General features: G+C 41.6%; 1 protein-coding gene across 42 annotated transcripts in view; it reads left to right on the plus strand.

Moving 5' to 3' along the window:
* The window catches only part of IMMT (inner membrane mitochondrial protein), a 51,884-nt gene extending 29,433 nt beyond the window's left edge, over positions 1-22,451 (plus strand). For 10 of the 42 annotated variants that reach the window (XR_010149349.1, XR_010149350.1, XR_010149351.1 and 7 more), the window contains 7 exons: positions 4,308-4,411; positions 6,709-6,844; positions 7,662-7,806; positions 14,843-15,066; positions 18,552-18,683; positions 20,193-20,322; positions 21,506-22,451. Coding sequence is in view for 38 of the 42 variants with exons in the window: in XM_063789666.1 (XP_063645736.1) it covers positions 18,573-18,683; positions 20,193-20,322; positions 21,506-22,119 (855 nt within the window). In the remaining 4 variants the exon portion in view is untranslated. Of the gene's footprint in view, positions 1-4,307; positions 4,436-6,708; positions 6,845-7,661; positions 7,807-12,805; positions 12,821-14,842; positions 15,067-18,551; positions 18,684-20,192; positions 20,323-21,505 lie in introns of all 42 variants that reach the window. The other 32 variants (XM_001136875.6, XM_009442789.4, XM_009442793.4 and 29 more) reach the window with 8 other exon arrangements.
* The last annotated feature ends 1,754 nt before the right edge of the window (positions 22,452-24,205 follow it).

Raw genomic sequence — 24,205 nt, forward strand, 5'->3', positions numbered from 1 at the left:
ACTAGGGGAAGATAGTCTGGAATAATTAATCTTTTTTTGTTATTGTTTTGAGACGGAGTCTTGCTCTGTCGCCCGGGCTGGAGTCCAGTGGTGCGATCTCGGCTCATTGCAACCTCCACCTCCCAGGTTCAAGCGATTCTCCTGCCTCAGCCTCCCGAGTAGCTGGGATTACAGGCTCCCACCACCATACCCGGCTAATTTTTGTACTTTTAGTAGAGACAGGGTTTGCCATTTTGGCCAGGCTGGACTGGAACTCTTGACCTCAAGTGATTTGCCTGCCTCGGCCTCCCAAAATGTTGGGATTACAGGCGTGAGCCACTGTGCTTGGCCTTAGAGTAATTATGTTTAAAAAACAAACTGAAAAAAGCCTTTAAGTTTTTTAGAATGAATTTTATACATTGTGCTTTACTATATCTTACAACACCGATGCAGCGCAAGAATTAGTTCAGATTTGCTTTCATATTTTAATAGCACTTAAATATTTTTGTTGTTTGCTTTAAAATTGCTATTTCCATAGGTAAACTTTTTGAGATACTTCTCAAACTTCACATGCAGTTTTAAGAAATAATACAGAGAGCTCTCATGTTCCCTGAAACACCTGCTATTTTAAATGTTTATGATTATTTAATTTATGCTAAACACTTCAAAGAATGAAGTAATAACATTGATTTTTCAAAATTTAATACTGGGACTTAATACATTATTTTATAATTACATTAAGTTATTCAGTATGTATAAATGTATCTCTATTCCAAGTCATTTAAGGAGTAAATTAAAGTAAAATGCATAAATTATTAATCTTAAGGATCAGGATCATACATGGTCAGTAAAGTTACTTTGCCATCATAACTGTAGTTTTAAAAAAAATTTTACACACACTTTACATTGTTTCAGTCGTATGTACTTATATTACAAAAGAGTTTAATTAGACCTCTGATGTTAGTAGCAAGAAACTACAACCTTTGAAATTTTAAGGAAAATTCCATTTTATTCAAAGTCCAAGAAAAATACTTAAATATCAGAGTTCAGTCAGCAAAGTGGAAACCACCCAGGAAATTTAATTTGCTGGTTACCAATATGGGAAGGCTAGAAGTTGCGTGATGTAAGGGTGTTGGGTTCAAACCCAAGTAGACCAGTATCCCTCAGAAGGACACGGATTGGAAGCTTTAAATGCCATGTTACTACTTGGGTATAAGGGTACACAAGGTGGTATTTCATCTTCCTAGCGCACATAATGTGTAGCACATGGTGATTAGACAGTGTAAAATCTATTGCAGTCAAGATTTTACAATCTAATGGTAGCAGTTAACAGATGAGAGTATTAGCTAATGTACAAAATAATTAGAAAAATGTATGAACACATTTTGGAATGTTAAGAATGAATTCCAGCTTTTGTTTTTTCTAGTACAAGAAGCTACAGGTGCACATGTAATTTCTAATATATACTGAATAACTTTCACAAAGCAGTGTTTGTGAAGAGTTGGATTTGGTAATACTAGGATTTAGTTTGGTTGTAGGGGAATCTGTGTCTGTTACAGGGTAGGTTTTCCTTGGACTTCTGTAAGCAGGAGTACCTTCAACAAGGGTGATAAATTTTGGCCCCCAGATATGTCATTGACATTTACATGCTTTGTAATTCTATTTGGGTCAGTTCATGTGGCCCAACTCAGCATCCATTCTTTTTTTTTTTTTTTTTTTTTTTTTTGAGACAGAGTCTTGCTCTGTCACCAGGCTGTAGTGCAGTGGCGTGATCTCTGCTCACTGCAACCTCCGCCTCCCAGGTTCAAGCAATTCTCCTGCCTTAGCCTCTCAAGTAGCTGAAATTACAGGTGCCCACCACCACACCTGGCTAATTTTTGTATTTTTCGTACAGAGAGGTTTCACTATGTTGGCCAGGCTGGTCTCGAACTCATGACCTCAAGTGATCTACCTGCCTCCACCTCCCAAAAATGCTGGGATTATAGGCGTAAGCCACCATGCCTGGCCCCAAATCAGTATACATTCTTGATGTATTTTATTTTCAAGATGACTAAAGCGGTCCAGGCGTGGTGGCTCATACCTGTAATCCCAGCACTGTGGGAGGCTGAGGCTGGAGGATCATTTGAGGTCAGGAGTTCGAGACCAGCCTGACCAACATGGAGAAACCCCGTTTCTACTAAAAATATAAAATTAGCTGGGCATGGTGGCCCATGCCTGTAATCCCAGCTACTCGGGAGACTGACGCAGGAGAATCGCTTGAACCTGGGAGGTGGAGGTTGTGGTGAGCCAAGATCGAGCCCTTGCACTCCAGCCTGGGCAACAAGAATGAAACTCCATCTCAAAAAAAAAAAAAAAAAGACTAAAGTGGGAATTCACTGAAACATCAACTTTATTTTTCACATCATAAGATATACTTTGCAAAATTTTACATAGAACATTCTTTTTTTTGGAGATGGAGTCTTGCTTTGTTGCCCAGGCTGGAGTGCAATAGCATGATCTCGGCTCACTGCAACCTCTGCCTCCCAGGTTCCAGCGATTCTCCTACCTCAGCCTCCAGAGTAGCTGGGATTACAGGCGCCCATCACCACACCCATCTTAGTAGAGACAGGGTTTCACCATATTGGCCATGCTGGTCTTGAACTCCTGACCTCAGGTGATCTGCTCACCTCAGCCTCCAAAATTGCTGGGATTACAGTTGTGAGCCACTGCACCCGGCTACATAGAACATTTAAAAAGCGATACATGAAGACAAATATTTCTTCTAAATGTATGGACTCTTATCCTGGAGTTGAGTCTGTAGATAGAATTCAGGGGCTCATTGAACTTGAAGGAGGGAAACATCTTTATTTTCCCTAGCCTCAAATTGAAATTTAAAACCATTTTCTTCAACTATGAATACTGGCAACAAACCACAGTAATGTTAGCAGTACTGTGACCATGTCACCAATAGAAAGCACAGATGTTTTCAGATCACATTATAGTACTTGCAGATCTCTTGAATATTATCTATGCTCATCACTACTTCTAAATAGGGTGTTTATTAGTTCTACCACTAGATCTTGTTTATTATTTCACATAATTTTTTGTTTTTGAGACAGGGTCTTGCTCTGTCACCCAGGCTGGAGAGCAGTGGTGTGATTACAGCTCACTGTGGCCTCATCCCAGGCTCAAATGATCCTCCCACATCAGCCCCTCAAGTAGCTGGGACCACAGGCATGAGCCACTACGCCTGGCTATTTTTTTTATTTCGTTGAAATGGGGTCTCACTATGTTGTTCAGGCTGGTCTCAAACAACTGGGCTTAAGCGATCCTGCTACAGTGCTGGGATTACAGGCATGAGCCACTGCACCCTGTCTAGGCCCTGAGTGTTCTGGGTACCTTGCACCCCCTCACAGTGTGGGACTCTTGCTGCACTTAGTGGTATTAGAGTGTTAGAGGGTTTTCTTCCTAATATTATATATCCCCTAAATATGAGCCAGCTCTGCTCAAAAAAGTGGCAATGAGTTCCATAGCTGGAGAAAAACATGTTGGATCTGCCTAAGATTTTCAAGGAAAACTTTTTTTTGAGAAGTAGTCTTTCTCTGTCGCCAGGCTGGAGTGCAGTGGTGCAATTTTGGCTCACTGCAACCTCCGCCTCCTGTATTCAAGCAATTCTCCTGCTTCAGCCTCCCGAGTAGCTGGGATTACAGGCACCCACCACCACGCCCAGCTAATTTTTGTATTTTTAGTAGAGACAGGGTTTCACCATGTTAGCCAGGATGGTCTTGATCTCTTGACCTCGTGATCCGCCAGTCTCAGCCTCCCAAAGTGCTGGGATTATAGGCGTGAGCCACTGCGCCCGGCCAAAACTTTTTTTTTTTTAATACACATTTCACATACCGTAAGAGTCACCTCAAGGGAGGTTTTTGACAATAGTTGACTTATATGTAACAAATTAAGAAGAAGAATTCTTTAGAGTAACATTTAGGAGGAATAAGGACCCTACAAATATGTAAACCTCCTATTTATCCTTAAACTCTGATTTTGGTTTGTACATCCTTTTGAGAATCTTAAAAAAAAACAAAACAAAACTCTCCTTAGAAAATGCTTATATGGCTGGGCAGTGGCTATGCCTGTAATCCCAGCACTTTTAGGGGCCGATGTGGGCAGATCATAAGCCTTAAATTAAGACCATAAGCCTTAAATTAAGAGTTCTTACTCTGGAGAAACATTGCATATAAATTTTTACCTTTGAATTTAATGTCACATGTTTCTGTGTTCAATCTTGTTGGCCTATCATATGACAATCATAGCAGTTATTTATTATATAATTAAAATTTTTTGTTTAGATTGCAGGCGAGAAGAAATCTGCTCAGTGGCGCACAGTGGAGGGTGCATTGAAGGAACGCAGAAAGGCAGTAGATGAAGCTGCCGATGCCCTTCTCAAAGCCAAGTAATTACTCATGGACTTTAACAAGTAATTAGGGCCTCCTGGTGGCTTTCTTTGGGCCGGGTTTTCTTTGTATTGTCTGTATAGAATAAAGAGGAGGTAGAGAAGCCCTTCTCTCACTTTTCCACCTGTGCTTGTTCTGAATTGGCATTAGGAATTTGTACAGGCCGGGCACGGTGGCTCACACCTGTAATCCCAGCACTTTGGGAGGCCGAGGCGGGCAGATCACGAGGTCAAGAGATCGAGACCATCCTGGCCAACATGGTGAAACCCCGTCTCTATTAAAAATGCAAAAAAATTAGCTGGGCGTGGTGGCGGGCGCCTGTAGTCCCAGCTACTCGAGAGGCTGAGGCAGGAGAATCACCTCAACCCAGGAGGCGGAGGTTGCAGTGAGCCGAGATGATGCCATTGCACTCCAGCCTGGGCGACAGAGTGAGACGCCGTCTCAAAAAAAAAAAAAAAAGGAATTTGTACAAAGGTGTAAAAAGAGAGAAGGAATAAAATATAATTAGTCCAGGCTGAGTACAGTGGCTCACACCTGTAATCCCAGTACTTTGGGAGGCCTAGGAGGCAGATCACTTGAGACCAAGAGTTTGAGCCATCCTGGCCAACATGGTGAGACCCTGTCTCTACTAAAAATGAAAATGTTAGCCAGGCGTGGTGGCATGCGCCTGTAGTCCCAGCGACTCGGGAGGCTGAGGTAGGAGAATCACTTGAACCCCGGAGGTGGAGGTTGCAGTGAACTGAGATTGTGCCACTGCACTCCAGCCTGAGCCTGGGCGACAGAGCGAGACTCCATCTCAAAATGTATATATATAAATTTAGGCCAGAATAAATTTGGCAGAAACTTATATAAAGGATTTTTTTTTTTTTTAATTCATGGTCTTGCTCTGTTGCCCATGCCGTAGTGCAGGGGCATGATCAGGGCTCACTATAGCCTCAGCCTCCCGGGCTCAAGCCATCCTCCCGCCTCAGCCCCCTGAGTATCTGGGACTGGCATGAGCCACCACACTCAGACATATAAAGGATCTTACATAAAAGTCAGTTTCGCTTTGGATTATTGCTTAGATGATGTATCTCTACAGATGTACTGAGATTCTGCTGTAGTTTTAAGATTTTACTGGGACAGTTTGGGCAGTTTATCAGAATGTAGAAAGTATGTCACAATCTGTCTGCCTTAACCAAAATAGTGGGTATGTAATAGGTATGCCACGTTGACCTTGATTCCTGGAAGTTGGCTAAAACTAGGATTGAGCAAGCATGCCCAGATATAAGATCAACCTCTGTTGATGGAAACCTACATTTGACTAAAGATCCTCATCAGCAGTATGGAATAGTTATTTGTCACTCAAAATTTTGCTGTCTTTTTTAAGAAAATATTTATTATTAGTAGAGAAGGAAGTCTTCTGATAAAACTAGCATATCTTTTAGGAGATTTAAGGCATTATGCTCATATCACTTTGAGTTCTGTGTTTTATGGTGGGTAGACCACAGTCTGACGGACTTATGAAACATTCTGAATCGTGAGGGCTCCCTGAGACCCAGTTAAGTATTCGCCCAGTGAGGTTTTTGGCCTTCTCCTGTGCCTTTGCCTGCCTTAGCTCTCTCTCATTGGTTGGTGAGTCAAGTTGATCCTTGCAAGAGCTGCTGTTTATTGTGTGCTCATGATTTGGCCAGGCACTAAGTACTTCTTATGAATTACTTCTGTTCCTTACACGAAAGCATGTAGGAAATGAGAGGCTGATATGGGAGCTGAATCTGGGGCTGTCTTACTCTGAGGTCTGGGTCACTCCATATACCATGCTACCTCTCTGGTTCACTCTAGTAAATCTAGCTTCTAACCAAGGTGTTTTCAGTTGTTGATGAGAAAAGCCTCTCTGTTTATTGACTCCAGAAAAGTATTGATGCTCGTCCAAAGGTAGTGAGTTAGCTCAGTTGATTGTTCACAGTCAGTTACGGATTGAACTGTCTCGTTCTAGTCTTTCCTCCCTTACTATTGCACTTGACTAGTCTTTAAAAAAAAGAAAAAAAAAAGCAATTACATTTCTTTCATTGACTTTTCTTTTAGTTTTTTTAATAAAATAGAGACATGGTTTCCCTATGTTGCCTAGGCTGGTCTTGAACTCCTGGGCTCAAGTGATCCTCCTGCCTTGGCCTCCAAAGTGCTGGGATTACAGGTATCAGCCACTGCTCCCAGCCTGTTTCATAGACTTTTAACAATTATATACTGTACTGACATCAAAACTTTTTAATACAGTTGACAAGAAGTTATATTAAATCTTTGTTTTGTTGGTTTCCAGAGAAGAGTTAGAGAAGATGAAAAGTGTGATTGAAAATGCAAAGAAAAAAGAGGTTGCTGGGGCCAAGCCTCATATAACTGCTGCAGAGGGTAAACTTCACAACATGATAGTTGATCTGGATAATGTGGTCAAAAAGGTATGTTTCCTAAGTCTTATAATATTTTATATTTTAAAATATAATCTCTTAAAGGATTTTAAGGATTTAGGAAAACAGCAAATTCCTACCATCTCCCCCTCTTTTCTCCTGCAAAGTGTATTCGTTGTTACTGTTTTTAAAAATTTGCCTTGGCTGGGTGTGGTGGTTCACACCTGTAATCCCAGCACTTTGGCAGGCCGAGGTGGGCAGATAACTTGAGCCCAGGAGTTTGAGACCAGCCTGGGCAACATGGTGAAACTCTGTTTCTACAAAAAATACAAAAATAAGTGGATGTGGTGGTGTGCGCCTGTAGTCCTAGCTACTCAGGAGACTGAGGTGAGAGGATGACTTGGGCCTGGGAGGTTGAGGCTGCAGTGAGCTGAGATGGTGCCACTGCACTCTATCCTGGGTGACAGAGTGAGACCCTGTCAAAAAAAAAAAAAATTTTTTTTTTTTTTGCCTTGGACACCAACCAAGTGGACTGTTCCATATTGTTGATACTTTCTATAATAGATAACATTTTTGGTTATGATTATTGTCACTTATGAAAATGTCCATTTTGTAGCAGATCTTCTGCCTGCACTTATATGATATGTATGGAGGGAGGGGGCATAGTAAGATGGGAAAGGGCCTGTCCATGGTATTTGAATAGGAATTAGAAGGAAACAAATAAGGCTTATATTCTATTTCTGAGCTTCAGATTTCCTTACACATTTCCAACAAAATGTAAACAAATGAAGGAATACTACTTCTGTTTCTTGGAATGTTTATGGTACTTTTTGTTCAATTTAATCACATACCCTGTGTATTTGCTCAGGTCCAAGCAGCTCAGTCTGAGGCTAAGGTTGTATCTCAGTATCATGAGCTGGTGGTCCAAGCTCGGGATGACTTTAAACGAGAGCTGGACAGTATTACTCCAGAAGTCCTTCCTGGGTGGAAAGGAATGAGTGAGTACAACTGAAGTAATGTTTTTTTTTGATGTTTTAACCACTAATCAATGAATCTAAACTTGCTTCATCTCCATTGTAGTCCACATCCCTCTGGCATGCATGCATATCTCTTTTTGTAAGAGCATTTTATTTTAACCACAGTCATTACAGATGACACAGCCGCAACAATACTCTTGTAGTTTTAGCTGTGGTGAACATGAGTTCCAGCTAGTGTTTAATTCCATAATCCGTGATTGGTTCTGTTCTGATATTTGCTACTCAAAAAAAAAAAGTTTGGAATTTGAGTGAACAAAAGTGACATTATAACCTTGACGCTACTGAAATATTATTGTATATGTATAAGTATTAAAAAACCTTATTACTTTAAAAGTATTTGTAGTGAATTATTTAAAGCACACTTTATGTCTGCTCTGTGACAAAACAACACTTTGTTGAGAATTTACCTAGGGACCCTGCATTGAGAAAGGAACCAGCTGTCTGGCTATCCACTTCCTCAAGCTGAGACTACAGAGAACTTTGATGCTGAAGTCGTTACATGGTGTAGCTATAGTCACATTTCCCTGAAGTTCTGTGAGAGTACTAAGAATCACAGAGATCACCTGTCTCAGCAAAATTAAAATACTGTTTATTTTTATTTTTATTTTTTTTTGTCGTTGCCCAGGCTGGAGTGTAGTCCTCCACCTCCCGGGTTGAAGCGATCCTCCTGCCTCAGCTTCCCAAATAGCTGGGATTACAAGCATGCGACACCACACCAGGCTAATTTTTTGTACCTTTTTTTTTCTTTTCTTTTTTTTTTTTTTGAGACAAAGTTTTACTCTTGTTGCCCAGGCCGGAGTGCAATGGCGCGATCTTGGCTCACTGCAACTTCTGCCTCCCACGTTCAAGCAATTCTCCTGCCTCAGCCTACTGAGTAGCTGGGATTACAGGTGTGAGCCACTGCGCCCAACCAATTTTTTTGTACTTTTAGTAGAGACAGGGTTTCGCCATTTTGGCCAGGCTGGTTTTGAACTCCTGACCTCAAGTGATTCGCCCACCTTGGCCTCCCAAAATGCTGGGATTACAGGTGTGAGCCACCACACCTGGCTTAAAACACTGTTTAAATGCTAGCATTTGTTAGAAAGCAGACTTCTCATGTTGTAGGCCTCTCTGGGCTGAAGGTGTCAGGGTTGCATCACAGAACCACAGCTGGTCTAAGGAATGAAGTTAATAAACACCAGTGTAGGGATTTATAATCATTCTGCATGATGGCCACCCAGGGAGACTGAATGTCAAGAAGTGGAGTTAAGGCTGTCAAAAGATAACTCAGACATTGAGCTCTTTGAATGCAGTTGACTCAGGAGGCAGATATCAGTTAGATTGTTGTCAAATAAAAAAGTGACAGTATGATTTATGAGAGAGAATAATGTGGAGAAATACAAAGTTCAGTCTGGGACCAGTGACTTTTGTTCAGACACTGGATAGCTACCATCGAGCAAAGAAGGCATTGTGGACGATTTATCCTTGAGAAGGATAAACTTGAGCCACGTTGGCACTGCTTCCCTCATCAGAATTTCTCAAGGGGTTGTCTGTGCCTCATTGAGGTTACAATTGAAACAGATGTGAGCACCTGAGAGACTTTCCCTGATTATATTCCTCCACAAACCACTGTACCATATTACCTTATTTTATCTTCTTGAAATTCTTATTCATTGGCTTGTTTGTTGTCTCTTTGCATTAGATATATGTAAGCTCCTTGGCATAAATTTGACATTGGTAGGTAGTAGGGAGTCTCCAGTGGCTCAAATAAAATGAAATTAGGTTGACAGGGCAGGACAAATTTTATTTGTGGAGAGTTAGATACGAGCATCAACCCTAAGAATTTGCATTCTGTCTTTGGTCTTCCCAGTAGACTAAATCCTACTAATTTTTCCAAGCCAGCTCTCACGTTTTTAACTTTTGCTTTTTTTCTGCTTTTGAAAGTGCCTATCGCAAAACTTTTTTTTTTTTTTTTGAGATGGAGTCTTGCTGTGTTACCCAGGCTGGAGTGCAGTGGTGCAATCTTGGCTCACTGCAACCTCCGCCTCATGGGTTCAAGCGATTCTCCTGCCACAGCCTCCCGAGTAGCTGGGACTACAGGCGTGTGCCACCACACCCAGCTAATTTTTTTGTATTTTTAGTAGAGACTGGGTTTCACCATGTTGGTCAGGCTGGTCTCAAACTCCTGACCTCAAATTATCCATCTACCTCGTGGGTTTACAGGCGTGGGATTACAGGTGTGAGACACCACGCCCGGCTGCCTATCGTAAAACATGAAAATGTTAAACAGTGGTTCTCAACTGAGGGCATTTTGTCCCTCACATGACATTTGGCAACACCGGGAGACATTTTTGTTTGCCGCAACTGTAGGGAGCTACTGGCATGTAGTGGGTGGAGGCCAGACGTGCTGCTAAACATCCTGCAGTAGACAGAATAGCCCCTTACAGCAGAGAACTGTCCGGACCAGAAAGCCAGTAGCACCAAGGTTGAGAAGCCTGTGCTAAAGAAAGGGCCATGTAGAAAATGAAGGTCCCTTGTGAAGCAATCTATGTTGTTTCTTTTTTGAGTGACCTCCATTTAAATCTTTATTAATTTATAAAATAGAGTATATATTCACAATACAAAATTTGAAAGGTACAAATGGCATTTGAAGTTTCCCTCTCACAGTTTTCCTCCTCAGGGACAACCGGTATTACTGATTTCTTATGTATTTGTAGAGATAGTAATTATTCCATGATTACCCTAGCCCTCCGTGGATGTCCTCACCTCTGAAATCAGAACGCACTAAGACCTAAACCAAATTTGTTAGTACTGGTTTGTGTTATGAGGCATTTTGCTCTTATTGTCATTATTTCTTTATTATACTTTAAGTTCTGGGATTGCTCTTATTATTTCCCTAAACGACAAATGTCCTGATGATGTTCACTACATCCAGTACTCTTTCTGTGTTATCTGTAGCTGAGCAAGTTTCCAAACGTAATAATAGCTAGTGGTATTGAGCATTATTTTGTACTGGGCACTGAGTTCTAAGTGCTTCACATATATTAACTTATTTGAAATTCATAACAGCCTTACAAGGCAAATTTGGTTATTATCCCAATTACATAGATGAAAAAAGTGAGACAGAAAAGTAATTTGTGCAAGGTTGGGGTAAGAGCCAGGATTTCATTCTCCCCCACTAGCCTCACTATTCTCTGCCTAAATGATTTGTATCAGCAGCACGGGACTCCCTTTTGGCCTTTTGAGAAGAGGAATGATATAACCATAATGAGGAGGAAATTTTATTTTTATGAGATTGACGGTGTAGGAGGGAGTGATGTTTAGTCAGTTGATGTTCAGAGCCCCTTGGATGAAAAATACCTGTCTTTGGACTTGTTGAATGCAAAGGTTATTAAGAAGGTCAGGACTGGCCAGGTGCAGTGGCTTATGCCTATAATCCTAGCACTTTGGGAGGCTGAGGTGGGTGGATTGCCTGAGGTTAGGCGTTCAAGACCGGCTTGGCCGATATGGTGAAACCCCATCTGTACTAAAAATACAAAAATTAGTCGAGCATGGTGGCATGCGCCTGTGGTCCTAGCTACTCGGGAGGCTGAGGCAAGAGAATCACTTGAACCCGGGCAGTGGAGGTTACAGTGAGCCGAGATCGTGCTGCTACACTCCAGCCTGGGCAACGGGAGACTCCGTCTCAAAAAAAAAAAGGACGTTCATACCAGGATGTTCAGCAGCTCATCCTGAGAGGCAGTAGCTGCGACTGGCTGCATTCCCCTTCTCCTGTCACGTGTTCACACTGGGTACTTGTGATACTTGTGATTGTGGTGGGGGACATCATTCAAACTATACAGAATGCCATTTTTTCCCTTTACTCTCAAATCAGGCCATTGTAGTTCTTTAATTTGCACAGGTTAAATGAAAATTTAGTATGAATTCATTGTTTTAAAAATTTCAAAGAAGAACTGAATGTATTAAGTATCTGAAATGTTAAGAGAGGCCTGGTACTGTGAACAGAGAGTCAAAACTGTGATTTAGTAAAATACTGTATGAACTAATGAAAATGCGAGGGATAAAAGAAAATTATAGTTTCTATGAAATGCTTAAGTTGAGGCTGGGCATGGTGGCTCACGCCTGTAATCCCAGCACTTTGGGAGGCCGAGGCAGGCAGATCATTTGAGGTCAGGAGTTTGAGACCAGCCTGGCCAACATAGTGAAACCCCGTCTACTAAAAATATAAAAATTAGCCAGGCGTGGTGGGAGGCGCATGTAGTCCCAGCTACTTGGGAGGCTGAGGCAGGAGAATCCCTTGAGCCCAAGAGGCAGAGGTTGCAGTGAGCTGAGATTGAGCCACTGCACTCCAGCCTGGGTGACAGAGCGAGACTCTGTCTCAAAAAACAAAAAAAGAAATGTTTAGGTTGCTGGGTGCAGTGGCTCATGCCTGTAATCCCAGCACTTTGGGAGGCGGAGGAAGGCGGATCGCTTGAGCCCGGGAGTTTGAGACCAGCCTGGGCAACATGGCAAAACCCCTTCTCTACAAAAAAGTACAAAAATTAGCCGGGTATGGTGGCATACACCTCTAGTCCAAGTTACTTGGGAGGCTGAGGTGGGAGGATTGCTTGAGCCCAGCAGGTGGAGGTTGCGGTGACCTGAGATTGCACCACTGCACTCCAGGCTAGGCAACAGAGGAAGGCTCTGTCTCAAAACAAAAAAACAAAAAATTTAAGTTGATTACTGTGAAACAGAGATAAGTCCTTTGAAACCAAAACCACAATTAATATCAATGATTCTTTTATTTTCTAAAATGTTATTTACCTTGATCTGTCTTGTTTTACAGTTTAAATTTTAGAAAATAGCCGTATCGTTTCATTTTCCAGTATTAAAATAGCTTTTCCTGGTACTAGTCTCCGATTCCTTCTTGTTTCCTTTTAGATATTTCTGTTTAATGATCAATAACTAAAGTATGTGCATTCTTTTTTTTCAAACTGTTCTATTTTTTCCTTTGTAGGTGTTTCAGACTTAGGTGAGTGTTATGTATATTTCATGTTTAAAGTCTTTTGTTTTGGGTATTAAGAGACTAAAGTCTTTTTGTTGTGCCTATGATTCTTACACAAAGCCATCTAAATAGATATAAAGTAGAATTATGTCACATGATAAATCTGAATTGGATATTTTTGGCATCCGAATGCTCTCAGGAATGAAAATGTTTCATCAAGTGATTGGAATCCTATAGATGTGAAGTGTGTGTGTGTGTGTGTGTGTGTGTAATATGGATTGTAACTGATTACTTTGGAGAATTTCAAACATTAAAAAGTAAGAAGAAAACTAAAGAACTTCCAGGACCCATCACTCAGTTTTGTAGCCATCAGCACATGACCAGTTTTGTCTCATCTATTCCCACTCCTCCTCAGCTTATATAGAAAGCGGACTCAAATATCACATTCTTTCACTTGTAAATACTTTCAGTATGTTTCAAAAACATCACCATACTATTATCACACCTAAAACTTAGTAACAATTCCCTAGTCACCAAATGTCCATTCAGTGTTACAATATCCCCTATTATTTCATAGAATGAGTTTTTACAGTTTTTATTTGAATCGATAACCCGTAGACGTTCCACATGTTGAGTTTAGTCAATAAATCTCTTGCCCCTGTTTTTTGCTTTTCAATGTATTTATTAAGAAAATTGAGTCATTAGTCATATAGAATTTCCTACATTCCATATTTTGCTGTTGGAGCCATAATTCTTCACTTCATCTTAGCCAAGACTAAGAAGTGATGGAGTCATAATTCTTTTTTTTTTGAGACAAGGTCTTGCTCTGTCACCAGGCTGGAGTGCAGTGGCACAATTTCAGTTCACTGCAATCTTCGCCTCCTGGGTTCAAGCAATTCTCGTGCCTCAGCCTCCTGAGTAGCTGGGATTACAGGCATGTGCCCCCATGCCTGGCTAATTTTTGTATTTTTAGTAGAGTCAGGGTTTCACCATGATGGCCAAACTAGTCTCAAACTCCTGGCCTAAAGTGATCCACCCGTCTCGGCCTCTTAAAGTGCTGGGATTATTGGCATCAGCTACTGTGTCTGGCCGGTGGAGCCATAATTCTCTCTCTCTTTTTTTTTTTTTTGAGATGGAGTCTTGCTCTGTTGCCCAGGCTGGAATACAGTGGTGCAATTTCGGCTCACTGCAACCTCTGTCTCCTGGGTTCAAGTAATTCTCCTACCTCAGCCTCCCGAGTAGCTGGGATTACAGGTGTCCACCATCATGCCCAGCTAATTTTTGCATTTTTAGTAGAGACGGAGTTTCACCAGGTTGGCCAAGCTGGTCTCGAACTCCTGACCTCAGGTGATCTGCCTGCCTTGGCCTCCCAAAGTGCTGGGATTACAGGTGTGAGCCACTGTGCCTGGCTGGAGCCATAATTCTTAATCTGTGTATGTGTTGCTACATTTTTGGATTGAGATTTAAAAAAAAAACAAACATTGGTTTAAGCCTAGATGAGAATCTTTGGGTGTATTTTAAAAAGCTTTGCAGTGATTCTGATGGACAGCTCTGGTTGCTGTGTTGGGATTTAATCTAGATCATATGTGTTTAAGAAAAGTAAAAAAACTTATTAAGGAAAAGTCTGAGAGAATTTGAATTTGATTTTTAGTTTTAGCAGAAAAGAATCTTCAATTGGATGCCTGTTATAACTAATCAGAGTTATGCCTGAAAGAAAATATAGAAGTGATTGTATATATAAGTTTTGTCTTTAAAGGCAAAGTTACAGTAAATGAGAAAGTCCATTTATAATTAGTTCAGATTAAAAGAGGGTTCCTGGAAAACAACTGATTATCTGAAGGCCTACCTGAATTTTGCCAGGGGTTGAAAATACCTTATTGGACACTAGCCAATTTCTGATTGAACTGGGGAATCTAAATCTCTTTTCATGTTAGCTAAGTTTTACTTTCGTTTACTGCTCTTAAATTATAATCAGTTGATGCAGATTACCTTGTAATGAGGTATAATTTCAATGACATCATTAATATTTTAACATGCTCTTTTGCTTAGCTGACAAGCTCTCTACTGATGATCTGAACTCCCTCATTGCTCATGCACATCGTCGTATTGATCAGCTGAACAGAGAGCTGGCAGAACAGAAGGCCACCGAAAAGCAGCACATCACGTTAGCCTTGGAGAAACAAAAGCTGGAAGAAAAGCGGGCATTTGACTCTGCAGTAGCAAAAGCATTAGAACATCACAGAAGTGAAATACAGGCTGAACAGGACAGAAAGGTAAGAGAAATGAGAATTGTTGCCTAACATTTAAAGTGACTCTAACTTGATTGTTTACTTGTAGAAATAATACTGGCTCAGCCGGGTGCAGTGGTTCATGCCTGTAATCGCAGCACTTTGGGAGGCCGAGGTGGGTGGATCACTTGTGGTCAGGAGTTCGAGACCAGCCTGGCCAATATGGCGAAACCCCCGTCTCTTCTAAAAATACAAAAATTAGCTGGGTGTGGTGGCTCGCACCTGTAATCCCAGCTACTCGGAAGGCTGAGGCAGGAGAACCACTTGAACCAGGGAGGCAGAGGTTGCAGTGAGCTAAGATTGTGCCACTGCACTCCAGCTTGGGCGATGGAGCAAGACTGTCTCAAAAAAAAAAAAAAAATACTGACAGTCATTGGCTTTAGGATATTGAATATAAGTCATGCCAGCTGACCTTTAGAATGGAGCTTAGGTCCTCATTCCCCTCATCAGAACTTCTAGGAAAGGAGTGATCGAGCAGAGTTCCTTTATGTTGAGCAGATGCAGAAGTGTAAGAAAGTAATAAGCTACTCGTATCCAGGATTATCTAGCTCATCTTTCCAGTGGAGCTGAGCCTCTGTCCCTTAAAGCAGTGCTGAACGAATCTTTGTTGGAGTCTGAGTCTATTTTTCTCTGCTATTGTTGTTAAGTGGTTGGTGGTTAAAAAAACAGGTGAAATAGCTTCTTTAGCCCTCTGTCTGGGCACACCATTTATTAAATAGGTGTCCACAGGCTGATTTGGGAACCTAACTACTCATCCCACCTTTGTGTCTTCTTAGCAGTACTACTGGCCACTCCTTCCTTCTTGAAACTATTTCTTCCCTAGGCTCCCTGACACCATACTCTTCTGGCCTTTCTCCTACCTCGCTGGCCACTCCTTAACCTCCTTTTCTGCTCAGCCTCTCAAATAGTGGCATACCTGGCATTACTTCTGAAACGTTTTCTCCATCTGAACTGTCTCTAAGTGTTCTTGTTGAGTCCCGTGACTTGGAAGTTTAAATACCATCTATACCTGATAAATGTCTATCTCCAGCTCTGACCTCTGCCTTGGCTTCAGGTTCCTATCCAGCAGCCTACCTGGTATCTCCAGCTTGATTTTCAGTAGTCATTTCATGCTTATCATGCTCCAAACAGATTTATTTATTCTCTCCAACCTGTCTTCCAGCCCCTCAACTTGTTTCTCTCTAAATAAACTGAGTTGAACAATCCGCTCAGCTATTCCAGCCCAAATCATGCTTTGTTGTTCCTCCATCAACTCATATTCAGTTGCCCCACAGATCCTACCAGTTTTGCATCCAACATAAATCCCAAATCTGTCCACTCCATTACTACCACCTTAGCCCAAGCTGTCATCTTAACAGCTTCCACTATTTTTTCTTTTTCTTTCTTTTTCTTTCTTTCTTTCTTTTTTTTTTTTTTTGAGACAGAGTCTGTCTTTGTGGCCCAGGGTAGAGTGCAGTAGTGCAATCTTGGCTCACTGCAACCTCTGCCTCCCAGGTTCAAGTGATTCTTGTGCCTCTCAGCCTCCTGAATAGCTAGACTTACAGGTGCATGCCACCACATGTGGCTAATTTTTGTATTTTTAGTAGAGACGGGGTTTTGCCATGTTGGCCAGGCTGGTCTCGAACTCCTGACCTCAAGTGATCCACCTGCCTTGGCCTCCCATGGCGCCAGAATTACAGGCATGAGGTACCATGCCCGGCCTTCCCCAAGGAATTTAAACACCAAAGTGCTGGGATTACAGGTGTGAGCCACCATGCCCAGCCAATTTCCCCTTTCTTCATACCCTTCTTTCTGTGTCTATTTACGCAGGCAAATAAAACATAGTCGAATCAGACACTACACTGCTGGAAATCCTCCATGGACTACCCATTTCATTTAATATAATTCCAAATTCTTAACCAGTACCCAAAAGGCTTCTTGATCGCTGCATGCCATGAGCCATTTCACTGCTCCAGGCACCCTGGTATTTTTTGTCTGTACCTTGACTATATCTTTCGTCTTGGGACCTTTATGTTTTCTCTGCCTAGTACATTGTTCTATCCTCTCTGTTTAAACCTTGAGCTCTAAGCTTAAGTTTTAAGCCTGGATGTCACTTTGTTAGCAAGACTGAGATTTCCTATCCCTTCAGTCCAAAGTAGAGCCTCTGTATTACTTTCTGTTATGTTGCCCTGTTTATTTTAAATGTAAGGTGGGGGAAGAGGAGGTTGAAGGGGTGTTGATGCTTCACAACAGGTCCTTGCCTACTCAAAGTCATATGTAGAAATATGTATCACAATCTGAGATGTCTTTTTTGTTTACTGTCTGCTGCCTCCATTGAGATATACACTGTGAGAGCAAGAAGTTCGTCTGCCCTAAGCACCATTGGATCCGTACAGATAGTAGGCACTGCCTGGCACACAGGGCTAGTAGCACTTCATAAATACTTATGCACTGACTGAATGGATTCATTGATTTATTATATTGTTTCTGAGAAAAAATAAGTTCTGGATTTCAGGTAATCAGTGTTAAGTAATTTGTAAAGTGACCTATGGCTATTTGTTAGGCAAGGTATATTTTTTGTTTTTTTTTTTGCTCATGTTGAATTTAAATTCATTTAAAAATAAGCAGTTTTCTTTGTTTAGAAGTCTATGTCAATAACTACCAGATACTTACTAATTTTCTTTTCTTTTTTCTTTTTTTTTTTTTTTTTGAGATGGAGTCTTGCTCTGTCGCCCAGGCTGGAGTGCCGCAGCGCAATCTTGGCTCATGGGAAGCTCTGCCTCCTCGGTTCATGCCATTCTCCTGCCTCAGCCTCCCGAGTAGCAGCTGGGACTACAGGCACCCGCCACCACACCCGGCTAATTTTTTTTTTGTATTTTTAGTAGAGATGGGGTTTCACCATGTTAGTCAGGATAGTCTCAATCTCCTGACCTCATGAGCCACCCGCCTCAGCCTCCCAAAGTGCTGGGATTACAGGTGTGAGCCACCACGCCCGGCCAACTAATTTACTTAATGATTCTTCAAAGTAGGCATTATTACTCACAAATGAGAAAGTGGAGATTTGAGAAGATAAATCATTTCCCCAAGGTCACACAGATGGTTGTAGTAAAGCTACGCTTGATTCCAAGTATATAGTTACTTTTTTTCATATCCTGGATTTAGTTATTTCTCAGAGGAGCATGTGATTCAGGAAATGACAGTGTTTTATATGAGAGGCAGCCTGGTGATGTGGAAAAACCACAAGTTTGGGGGTGAGAGAGACCTTTGTTTGAAATCTGGTTTTTGCCACAGCTGTGTGATCTTGTTTGAATCACCTTCCAGGGTTTAGCTTTCCGTTTCACATGAGAAGTAGAAGTGTACACATGCCTGGCACATTAGAGGCGTCCAGGATATGGAAGCTGCTGTTGTCATGGTTGATAGTGGTCTTTCTGTTTTCCTAAAAGTATATGTGGAGAATTGAAAACTAATAATTACTATGTTTGGTTTCACAGATAGAAGAAGTCAGAGATGCCATGGAAAATGAAATGAGAACCCAGCTTCGCCGACAGGCAGCTGCCCACACTGATCACTTGCGAGATGTCCTTAGGGTACAAGAACAGGAATTGAAGTCTGAATTTGAGCAGGTGAGGACCTGGACTCCCTTCAGCCACACCCCTCTTCCTGACCGGATTAAGAGACTCTCCTTTCCTTTTAATGTACTCTGAGGATGTCGAAGATTTGGAAATCTCCTTGTATGTCTACAAAACTGCTTCTTTTTACATAATGGTGTACCTGTGTGTTCATGATCAGATGTGTTTTTAAAATATATATTCTAGTCATTTGGAATCTTCAGAGCTTTAAGGAGAGTTGGTAAAGGGGATTTCAGGAATGCAGACAGTAATATTTGACATGTATCTTCCTCCTATAGATGGCATGGTACTGCTTAGATTTTTATAACTGAGGTAATTTCCCAGAGAAGTTTTGAAATCCCAGTAAATTATCAGGATGCCTGTAATCATAGTTTCTATTCAAGAAATCATTTACAGTAATATTAACTTGTTACTTTGTCTTGCAAGAAGATATTGAGGTTTTCTAAGTAAAATCTTCCAGAGAATCGCAATATATGTCAGTATGAAAAGGTATTTTAAATTCTATTTGATGGATATTTTTCTGAGAAAAATTAATGTATAAGCTCTTAAATACAAGATATTGGAATATAATTTAATCTAATTATTATGTTTAGGTTTGCAGTACAGATAATTTACTTTCTAAAGCTGACAATTTGTGGCTGAGCACAGTGGCTAACACCTATAATCCCAGCAATTTGGGAGGCTGAGGCGGGTGGATCGCTTGAGGCCAAGAGTTCAAGACCAGCCTGACCAACATGGCGAAACCCTGTCTCTATTAAAAATACAAAAATTACCTGGGCATGGTGGTGCATGCATGTAATCCCAGCCACTCCGGAGGCTGAGGCATGAGAATCGTTTGAATCTGGGAGGTGGAGGTTGCAGTGAGCTGAGGTTGTGCCACTGCACTCCAGCCTGGATGACAGAGCAAGATTCTGTCTCAAAAATAAAATACAGTTGGCAGTTTGTTTCTGACTTTAACAGCCTTCTCTCTTCTCTTGGTATGCCTCCTCTAATATTAGGTTCCATCAGTAAACCTGTAAAGAATTATATACATCGGCCGGGCACGGTGGCTCACGCCTGTAATCCCAGCACTTTGGGAGGCCGAGGTGGGCGGATCACGAGGTTAAGAGATCGAGACCATCCTGGCCAACATGGTGAAACCCATCTCTACTAAAAATATAATAATTGGCATGATGATGCATGCCTGTAATCCCAGCTACTTGGGAGGCTGAGGCAGGAGAATCACTTGAACCTGGGAGGCGGAGGTTGCAGTGAGCCAAGATTGTGCCACTGCACTCCAACCTGGCAATAAAGCAAGATTCCATCTCAAAAAAAAAAAAAAAAAAAAAATTATATACATCAAATATGAGTCAGGACATTTTTGAAACTTTACACAAAATGTAGGAATTTCGTGACAACTCTAAGGCCCTCTTTGCTTCAGCAAGTAGTTGCTGGAAGATTACACAGTTACATGACATGCATTGAGTATCACTTTTTTCTGGAACTATTTCTGTTTTATTTCAGAACCTGTCTGAGAAACTCTCTGAACAAGAATTACAATTTCGTCGTCTCAGTCAAGAGCAAGTTGACAACTTTACTCTGGATATAAATACTGCCTATGCCAGACTCAGAGGAATCGAACAGGCTGTTCAGAGTAAGCATAAGCTATGTTTATCTTACAGATAATTTTCCTCAGCATAATTTATTAAAATAATTTTATAGGGAAAATGGGGTACATGTACTGACATCAGGACATAAAAATACTAATCACTCTACTTAATTGCAGTTTTTGCCATTAAAAGTAATGGCAAAATCTATATAACTAGAAATTTATACCTTGTATGACAAACACAAAATCACCATTTACAAGGCTATTTACCCAGTATCCTTTGGCTATGTCGCATGTGCCTGGGTGGTAAGGGCTAGGGGTCAGTGTGGTCCCATGCTTGCCTTCCACAGACTTGGTGGGTTATCTGGAGGTGGTGATTTGCCGAGTCCAACTACCAAATGGACAGTATTTATGCTGAGGCCTCCATGTGCCACATTGAAAGAGAAATGTCATGACAATGAGGGTATTAATAAAATGGGTTTTTTTAGGATGTTATGGAATCTTTTTTTGTCACATAACAATAAAAATTCAATACTCATGGAATTTCAAGATCCAGTAGTCTGTTAAGTTCGTTTGAAGTCTCCCATTTCTTTTTTTTTTTTTTTTTTGAGACAGAGTCTTGCTCTGTCGCCCAGGGTAGAGTGCAGTGGTGTGATATCGACTCACTGCAGCCTCCGCCTCCTGGGTTCAAGCGATTCTCCTGCCTCAGACTCCTGAGTAGCTGGGAATACAGGTGCGTGCCACCACGCCTGGCTAGGTTTTGTATTTTTAGTAGACACAGGGTTTCACCATGTTGGCCAGGCTAGTCCTGAACTCCTGACCACAAGTGATCCACCCACCTCAGCCTCCCAAATTGCTGGGATTACAGGCATGAGCCATTGTGCCTGGCCCTGAAGTCTCCCATTTCTTTGCAGAAAATTTCTCATGGCCTTAGCGTTAAGTCTTAGCCTAATTTAAATAATATGTTTCTTTCTCAACTACTAAAGGTAAAAATATGTGGATTAGATATCATGCAGATGTGAATGACTTCTGACTTTACTGCCTGATATGAAGAGGCCAGCTAGGAAAATACACCAGAAATAAGTGGTGGGGGTGGGGTTGTAAGAAAGTCTCTCTGGCCTCATCTTGCACATGTGTAGATGTAGCTTGTTGAATGTGCATCAGTTCTGTGGATGTATGTTGTCAGATGGAGAGAAAAATGTTTGGCTTTGCCTTTTTTTCTTTGTAGGCCATGCAGTTGCTGAAGAGGAAGCCAGAAAAGCCCACCAACTCTGGCTTTCAGTGGAGGCATTAAAGTACAGCATGAAGACCTCATCTGCAGAAACACCTACTATCCCGCTGGGTAGTGCAGTTGAGGCCATCAAAGCCAACTGTTCTGATAATGAATTCACCCAAGCTTTAACCGCAGCTATCCCTCCAGAGTCCCTGACCCGTGGGGTGTACAGTGAAGAGACCCTTAGAGCCCGTTTCTATGCTGTTCAAAAACTGGCCCGAAGGGTAGCAATGATTGATGAAACCAGAAATAGCTTGTACCAGTACTTCCTCTCCTACCTACAGTCCCTGCTCCTATTCCCACCTCAGCAACTGAAGCCGCCCCCGGAGCTCTGCCCTGAGGATATAAACACATTTAAATTACTGTCATATGCTTCCTATTGCATTGAGCATGGTGATCTGGAGCTAGCAGCAAAGTTTGTCAATCAGCTGAAGGGGGAATCCAGACGAGTGGCACAGGACTGGCTGAAGGAAGCCCGAATGACCCTAGAAACGAAACAGATAGTGGAAATCCTGACAGCATATGCCAGCGCCGTAGGAATAGGAACCACTCAGGTGCAGCCAGAGTGAGGTTTAGGAAGATTTTCATAAAGTCATATTTAATGTCAAAGGAAATCAGCAGTGATAGATGAAGGGTTCGCAGCGAGAGTCCCGGAATTGTCTAGAAATGAGCAGGTTTACAAGTACTGTTCTAAATGTTAACACCTGTTGCATTTATATTCTTTCCATTTGCTATCATGTCAGTGAACTCCAGGAGTGCTTTCTTTGCAACTTGTGTAACATTTTCTGTTTTTTCAGGTTTTACTGATGAGGCTTGTGAGGCCAATCAAAATAATGTTTGTGATCTCTACTACTGTTGATTTTGCCCTCGGAGCAAACTGAATAAAGCAACAAGATGAAAACTGAGTATCTTATCCCTTTTCAAAAAGTACATTTCTGGCCAGGTGCGGTAGCTCACGCCTGTAATCCCAGCACTTTGGGAGGCTGAGGCGGGTGGATCACCTGAGGTTGGGAGTTCGAGACCAGCCTGACCAACATGGAGAAACCCATCTCTACTAAAAATACAAAATTAAGCTGGCCGTGGTGGCGAATGCCTGTAATCCCAGCTACTCGGGAGGCTGAGGCAGGAGAATCGCTTGAACCTGGGAGGTGGAGGTTGCAGTGAGTCAGGATCGCACCATCGCACTCCAGCCTGGGCAACAAGAGCAAAACTCCGTCTCAAAAAAAAAAAATTCTAGTTTGTTGTATGTACAGAAAATATCCTTGAGAAACAACAACAGCAGAAGTAGGAACTTCTAGCTCACAGAGTTTCCAGGCTGTGAATTGCGTCACCAGAAGTCCACAGCCTGCTTTTTGCCTTTGAAGGTTTTGGTGAATTGATTCCTGCTGCTCAGACTCAAAAGAGTAATATACAAGCCAAAGTGCCACATGTATTTATAATTGGGGATATATCGTTCTAGTGACTTGTTAAAATGTTGGTCTCTACCCACAAGTTAATTCAGCAGCCCTCTATGGGTCACAGCTGACAGTTCTAAAACACTGGTAATGGAGCTTAGTTCTTTCTAGTACCTGGGCTGTGAATCCCTTCAAAGTGGGGGGATGGGGAGCCTGGAATCTTAATGAAGAGATTAAATAGTTTTGTTGTGTATTTGACGTAGATTGCTATAAAACCCAGAGAACTTTCTCAGTTCATCTTTCTAAAGATTAGTACAACTGTCATATTGCATAAGCACTAACAAATTCTTTTACTCCATGAAGACCACCATCTCTACATAAAAATGTCAGCTTTCTTCAAAATTACAACTGTTTGTTGGGGATTGTGTGTTCACAAAGAAATTGAGGAGGCACTTTTATCTGAGCAACACATCTGGAATCACAAAAGGGGCAGCTTCTGCATCTGTAGGTGTATGGCACTGGCCTTGTCCTTTGATTTTGGGATATATTGGTCCACCTTTGGCTTGTGTTAATGTTGTCAATAGTCCTTATATTCCCTCCTAAGTGGATTTACTTAATTCAACAAAATATATTTAGTTTCTGATTGGAACACATGCTTTGTGTACCTTCCTGAGATTAATGCCCATCATCTCAAAGGCAGAGGCACTCTGTGCACCTACCTAGGGGATACTAAGTTTTTATTAGGAGATAATAGGACTGTTCTAAATTCAGTCTTCCTTTTTCGAATGGCACAAAATTGCAAAATACATTACTTGTAAAGTTAAACTTCCCTATTTGTCATATTAGAAATGCTTATAATTTCTATTCTACTTGTATATGTAAAATATTATAGGTTATAAGAAAATCTAAGTTTCTCTTGGAGCCCTGAAATAACTTCCTTCAGATGTGATTATCTGTCTGAACTTAGAAGCAGCAATACTGAGTGGTTTACTTATTATTATTATTATTCTTTTTTGAGACAGAGTCTCGCACTGTCGCCCGGGCTGGAGTGCAGTGGCGCAATCTCTGCCCACTGCAACCTCTGCCTCCCAGGTTCAAGCAATTGTCCTGCCTCAGCCTCCCGAGTAGCTGGGATTACAGGTGCCCACCACCATGCCCGGCTAATTTTTTTGTATTTTTAGTAGAGATGAGGTTTCACTGTGTTGGCCAGGCTTGTCTCGAACTCCCGACTTTGTGATCTGCCCACCCCAGCCTCCCAAAG

Source organism: Pan troglodytes, chromosome 12, assembly GCF_028858775.2.
Source record: "Pan troglodytes isolate AG18354 chromosome 12, NHGRI_mPanTro3-v2.0_pri, whole genome shotgun sequence".
In the NCBI taxonomy this organism is placed as follows: Eukaryota; Metazoa; Chordata; class Mammalia; order Primates; family Hominidae; genus Pan; species Pan troglodytes.